Below are 6,988 nucleotides of genomic sequence, written 5' to 3' on the forward strand. Positions count from 1 at the left end.
CAATACTCAATATTATGAAATCTTGCCTCCCAACTACGAATTTCGTGAATCCAATTCAAAATATCAAATCGCTGAGAGTTGCCTTTTAAGATGTTCATCAGAATTTGATTATCTCCTTCAAAAACAACTTTTCGATGACCTTTAATCCAGAGATGATGCATAGCAGCTAGGAGACTTTGACATTCTGCTTCAATAGCATTGTTAACAAAAGAACCCGTAGAATGACCAGCCCCTTGAAAAACACCTTGATCGTCCCGAACAACCCAACCAATTGTAGCTTTTATTTGAGAATTCAAAAAACTTCCATCAAAATTGCACTTTAGCCAACCATACCTAGGCCTTTGCCAATTACCACTGAAATTATTGTTGATAGTATCACGAGAAGCATGGCAGGAATTTTTAGTACAAGTTCGCATATCAGCTTTCCACCAATCTTCAGTTTCTTGTCTTGCTTCTCGAAGATCCTTTTGCCAACTACGATGTTTCCTTTGGAAAGTCAGAACATTACGACTTTTCCAAATTTTCCAAAGAATCCAAATTGGCAAGTGGCTGAGAAAATCATATATTCCTTTATGTTTGTGATACTTGAAAATTTCCTTCATCTTCATTTCAATGGGAACATTGGGATCTGTTAAACAAGTTATAGGAACATTGGAAGCTCTCCAAATCTGCAAAACATGAGGACAATTAAAAAACAAATGCTCTGTTGTTTCAATGGCTAGAGTACACCTTTTGCATACTGCATCAGTTGAAATATGTCTCCGAACAAGCTCCTCTCCAGTAGCCAACGCTTTAGACAGCATTCTCCAAATAAAGTGTTTCAGTTTAGGAGCGGTACGAATTTTCCAAATGTCCTTTTTGAGAAGAGGATCACCAGCAGGAGGTCTAACATGGTGGTAATTCTCCGGAAGGTGAGTAGCTAACCAATACCCAAACTTGACAGTGTAGTTACCTTTTTCTGTATAATGCCAACCCAGATAATCTCTATTCTGACTTGGGCTAATTTTGATAGCAAGAATATGAGGAATATCATCCGGATGAACAAAATCTCTTATAACATCTTCATTCCAACCAGCCTTAAAAGGAAGAAAAAACTCTTGAACCAAAGGGGAGCTTGTCTGATTATGGGGATGTTTCCGAGGAGGCCTAGGGGGGTGAACAGGAAGCCAAGGATCCTCCCAAGTTTGAATCAAAGATCCGTCTCCAACAGTGAATCTCATACCACATTTCAGTAAATCACGACCTTGCAAAATCGATTTCCAACCAAAAGAAGGGCAAGTACCACCATTAGCATTTAAAATATTTGTAGAGGAGAAATACCGACCTCTTAAAATACGAGCCATCAAACAATTTGGATATTGAAGCACTCTCCAAGCCTGTTTAGCAAGTAAAGCAATATTGAACTTTTCAATATCTCTAAATCCCAAACCTCCTTCAGATTTCAAATATTTCATCCGATCCCAAGCAACCCAATGGAGAGAATGGTCGTGATCTTGATTACTCCACCAATAGTCTGCTATAATCCGTTCAATATCTTCACAAATACTCTTAGTGAGCTTGAAGCAATTCATGGTATAAACCGGCATAGCCATCGCTATAGATTTGAGAAGGATTTCTTTTCCACCTTGAGATAAAAACTTATTTTTCCAACCTTTAGTCCTTTCTCTAACCTTCTCAACAATAAATTGAAACAACTCCACCTTTTTCCTGCCAAATTGCTCTGGAAGACCAAGGTATTTACTACAGCCACCATCATTGTAAATTTGAAGTTGTCTCCTGATCCGAGTCTTAACCGAAACTGGAACCCTCTTACCAAAAGTTAGAGCCGATTTCTGTTTGTTAACCTTTTGACCAGAAGCCTTCTCATACTGAGTTAAGATATCTTGAATTGCAGAAACAGCTTTAGTATTAGCCTGACAAAAAAATAGGGAATCATCTGCAAATAAGAGATGACTAATAGAGGGACAATTGTTGCTAATCTTGATTCCTTTTATAAGACCATTAGCTTCAGCACGCTTCAACATATGGCTCAGAACTTCAGCACATAAAATAAATAAATAAGGAGACAAAGGATCGCCTTGTCTTATTCCGCGCTCTGGTTGGATGTGACCTATCGCAGACCCATTGATGTTAACCGAGAAAGTAGTAGAACGAACACAAGTCATGATCCATTTAACCCACATTGGATCAAATCCAAATCTGAACATAGTTTCTTGCAGAAAATCCCATTCCAATCTATCATATGCTTTTGTAATATCAGTTTTTATAGCCATGAAAGAATTGGCACATCTTCTTTTAACCTTCAAGGCATGAATAACTTCATGAGCAATGATGACGTTGTCCGTAATCATTCGACCAGGAATAAAAGCTGATTGCTCTTCAGAGATGATACTTGAGAGATGACCTTTTAATCTGTCAACCAGAACCTTGGATATGATCTTATACCCAACGTTGCAGAGAGCAATAGGTCTGAAATCTTTCATATGACTAGCCGCTTCAATCTTGGGGATTAAACAAAGATTAGTATGATTAAGAGAACGGTCAAAAACACCCTGATCAAAGAAACCCTGAACTTCCTTAGTTATAGTATCCTTAATATCATCCCAATAAATCTGATAAAAAGCAGCTGTGAAGCCATCCGGCCCCGGAGATTTGGATGCTCCAATAGAGAAAACAGCAGCTTTAACCTCATCTTCTGAAACTCTTCTAGTGAGATCCATATTCATAACACTTGAAACCCGGGGAAGGAAGCCATTAAAGACATGAAAATGGTTATTCTGGGGGGATAATTCACTTTTATAGAGATTAGTGAAAAACTCTTGAGCCACATTACCAATATTAGTATCACCTTGATGCTCAACATCATTATCATCCAAGATCGAATAAAGCCTATTGCGAGAAGAACGAATCTTAGCACTAGAAAAGAAGAATTTAGTATTACGATCCCCTTTTTCCATCCAAGTATTTCGACTTTTAAGACGCCAAAATTCTTCTTCATCTTCATAAGCCCTGCTAAGTTTACTCCACAAATCTTTAATTTGCAAGGTAGAAGAACCATTAGTATGAGCTCTATCAATCTGGTTTTTAAGCAAAGCAATATCTTCTTTAGCATTGTATCTGTGACGGCGTTTCCAATCAGTTATTTCTTTTCTGCATTTAATCAACCGAGAACTTATACCAGACCACTGATTTACACTTGAGTAGTTCCAACCTCTCCTAACTGCATCATCAAACCCATCACGATGAACCAATCTGCTATCAAAACAAAACTGACCTTTATGATGAACAAAATCATTCGAGATGGTAGTAATCACAGGCCTATGGTCTGATTCAATGAATTCCAGAAATTCCATATGAGATGCTGGATATTGCGCTAACCATTCATTATTAGCCATTGATCTATCCAGACAACAAGCAACATCGTGACTGTGACGCTTACCAACCCAACTGAACGGATCACCACTTGCATTCAGATCCTGGAAATCACAAATTTGTATCATACGACGAAAATCAGCAAAAGAACTCTCTGGACGTAAAGGGCCACCCTTCTTCTCATTATTACTCTTAATTTCATTAAAGTCACCAATAGCCAACCAGGGACCAATTCTGTTGGTTGCAGTACGTTCTAATCTTTCCCAAACCAAGTGTCTAAAGGATGGATTTGGGTTACCATAGACACAAGACAAATAGAAACCAAATCCATTAACTTGAACATGCGTATCTACAAGGTTTGGGGAATGATAAAGAACAGAAACAGAAATACTACTTTTCCACAATAAAGCTACACCACCACTCAAACCAACAGGGGGGACTGTGAAGACATTATCATAACCCAATTCAGCACACACATCTTGGACCACCGCATCCTGCTGTTTAGTTTCCATGAAGTAAATGATGTCTGGAGAAAAAGTCTTCTTAATCTCCTTTAGACGTCGAACTGCGAGGTCATTACCTAATCCTCTACAGTTCCAAGCGGCTGTCCTCATGGGGGAAGAGGTGGTTCAGGGCCCACCGCGCCTCGATCAAGTCCTTTGTGATGAGTAGACTCATCAGTGGTTCCACTACTCTCTCCTGCCTCTCTGATTTGCACTTTCTGGTTAGCTTTATCTTCCTCTTCATTTGGGAGATCATCCCTCTTACGCTTACCACTTCCTTTTGGAGAAACAGAGCTTGATCCAGAATCAGGAGAAAGGGGAAGGCGAGGATAAATTATATCCGAGTATCTTTGGAAGAGCGCAGCACTTCCAGTGACCGTAGGAGAATGGTCATCTGCATCAATTCTAGCCAAAGAATCATGATTCGGATCAATGTCATCAAGGGCTGCATCATCAATCTCTTCAACAACTTGCATGTCATGGTGAGCAACATCACCATTAGGTTCATTTGGATCAATCTCACGAATGATCACACCCGGGTTTCTGTTGACAGGCGGGGGAGGCATCTCTTCATCATCATCATCTTCATCCGGAAACGGTTCTCCTCCTCCATTTTGAAGAACACAGGCACCAGTATCATGGGTCATCATGCCACAAACTTCACAAAATCCTCGCAGACGTTCATAACGGAACCGAAGGAGAGTATTGATACCAACTTGGAACTGAAATTGTCTTTGAAAACGCAGAGGAAGGAGAATATCCCAACTGATTTGAACACGAACAAATTCCACACGAGCAGCCGCTTCCCCATCATAGTCAACTTCCAAGAGGTTTCCAATTGAACGACCAATATGAGAGATAACCTCTCTGTTGAGAAACTGAAACGGGATTCCTCTGATTTGAACCCAAAACGGAATGAAATTGATAAGAGGTGGATTCTCAAGAGGATACCATCGTTGAAGCACCAACAGTCTGTCATTGAAAGCCCAAGGACCACGCCTTAAGACTGTTACCAGAGACTCCTCCGAGGGGAAAATAAATTGGAATTGGTTTCCCCCCACAATGCGACCATGAACAAGACCAGATTGACCCCAGACCCGAGGCATAGAAGCAATGATTGACCGCAAATTCTGACGACGAGGCATCACCGGTCTACCCATGAGGATAAATCTGTTCTCAGCAACCGCGTTAGCCACAACATCCGCCGGAATCGCAATCGGAACATCATCAGCCCTGAGGTTGATGTCTTGAACTGCTCTTCGTAAGTTATCCGCCATTTTCACAAGAACGTTGTAAAATCTAAAAGGGAAACCAATCGCACTTGAAATAGAGAGTGAGATAAGAGAATAGAAAGGATCCAGAGATCTATATAAATAAGAATCCCCCTGCATGTCAACTTCCAACTCTGCATCACGAAGTGGAGAGATCCACAACGTGGAGATAACCGCCAAGCAGTTGGGGTAGAAGAACTGAACCACTACGCCGGCGCAACCATCAAAACCCGTTACAAAAGGGACAAGAAACAAGATTCGTAGGAAGGAAATCACCCATGAAGACACGATCTCCTTGATCGCACAAAGAATCGCCATCCTAGATCGCACGATGATTAATAATTTATTCGTTGATTAATTGTTCAATTTTGATAGTAATTTTCTTTAGTGCTTTTAAGTATTTTTTGATAAAACAGTAATATTGTTAATGATAAAAATAGGAACGATATTGGGAGAATTTAAAAAATACCACTTTTTAAATTTACCCCCTTTTCAAACTTTATCAAAACAACCACTAAAAATGTTAAAATTTATCCATATATGTGTATAAACTTATAAATATACACACAAATTACCGTTATTTGTGTATAAAATTTTATTTGTTTCAATGTCTTACAAATTGGTTTGAATATAACCAACAATTATTTTGTTAAAATAATTACATACTTTGAAAATAAAATAAATATACATGAATTTGTGAGAAAGAAAAAAACATATAAAGTAAAACAATGAAGATGGTTTATTTAGCTTGATTTTCTTATTGTGCGATGGTCATAAATCAATATTTTTGAATCCCATCGATAAAGTAATTTCCTTATAGCCATAAAATATTATTATACATATATATTATATATTTAATAGTATAGAAAACAATGAAAAAATGAAAAGTACATAAAATAAAGAAGAAATATAATTGAAAACAAAAGTTTTAACCAAATATATAATCAAGCTCTTACAATGATATCTTAATTGAGCTTTCAACCTACGCAAGAACATTAAAAATTAAACAAAGAAAATATTGAGAATATCATATATGGTGGAGGAGGATGTAAAAAAGAGTATTTATAGGATAAAATATGATGTAAGTTATAATTCTAAAATAATTAAATTAGAGGAGTTATAATTATATTTTATAGTGTGTTAATTGAAATTGAATGGAGGAAACAAATAGTCAATTGAAAAGTTATATAATTTAAGTTACAATTTAATAGTAAAGCGTGGATTTCAAGTATGAATTAAAGTATATGACTAAATGTGTTAGATATTTGGTTTAATTAAAAATAAATATTACAATTAAAAAATAAACTAAATGGACCAATAAGGAGAAACCTTAAAAATTCCCAAAGAATAATTTTATTTTTTAATTTGTTTTTATATTCCTCTTAATTTAAGCTATATCTCTATGTTTAATTATATTTTTCATCGTTGTAGTATATATAATAGATAGAAAATTGAATATCAAATTGTTTTTTATATAGGAAGTCAAGTATAAAATTCAAAGTTAACAAAAATTATAATGTTGTTTATATTATTACATGTTGAATCACAAACTAAATATAAGGATCATTATTCTTAAAAGAATGTATTACAAATTGGTTTGATAATTATATAACAAAAAGTTTATTTTGTTAAAAAATTACATACTCTTGAAATTAAAATAAATATACATGAATATGTGAGAAAGAAACAAACATCCAATGTAAAATAATGAAGATGGTTTCTTTAGCTTGATTTTCTTATAACCATAAAATATTATTATACATATGTATTACATTTAAAAATATAAAAAACAATGAAGACATAAAGAAATACATAAAAACAAAAAAATAAATAAAATTGAAA

At 36.1% G+C, this 6,988-nt stretch overlaps 1 protein-coding gene across 1 annotated transcript; it reads right to left on the bottom strand.

The window, feature by feature from the left end:
- Window positions 1-3,982: 3,982 nt before the first annotated feature.
- On the bottom strand, window positions 3,983-5,464 carry LOC17897815. The gene has a single exon (XM_023788774.1). The coding sequence runs from the start codon at window positions 5,462-5,464 to the stop codon at window positions 3,983-3,985; it is 1,482 nt and encodes a 493-aa protein (XP_023644542.1).
- Window positions 5,465-6,988: the final 1,524 nt, after the last annotated feature.

Source organism: Capsella rubella, unplaced genomic scaffold, assembly GCF_000375325.1.
Source record: "Capsella rubella cultivar Monte Gargano unplaced genomic scaffold, Caprub1_0 scaffold_1, whole genome shotgun sequence".
Taxonomy (NCBI): Eukaryota; Viridiplantae; Streptophyta; class Magnoliopsida; order Brassicales; family Brassicaceae; genus Capsella; species Capsella rubella.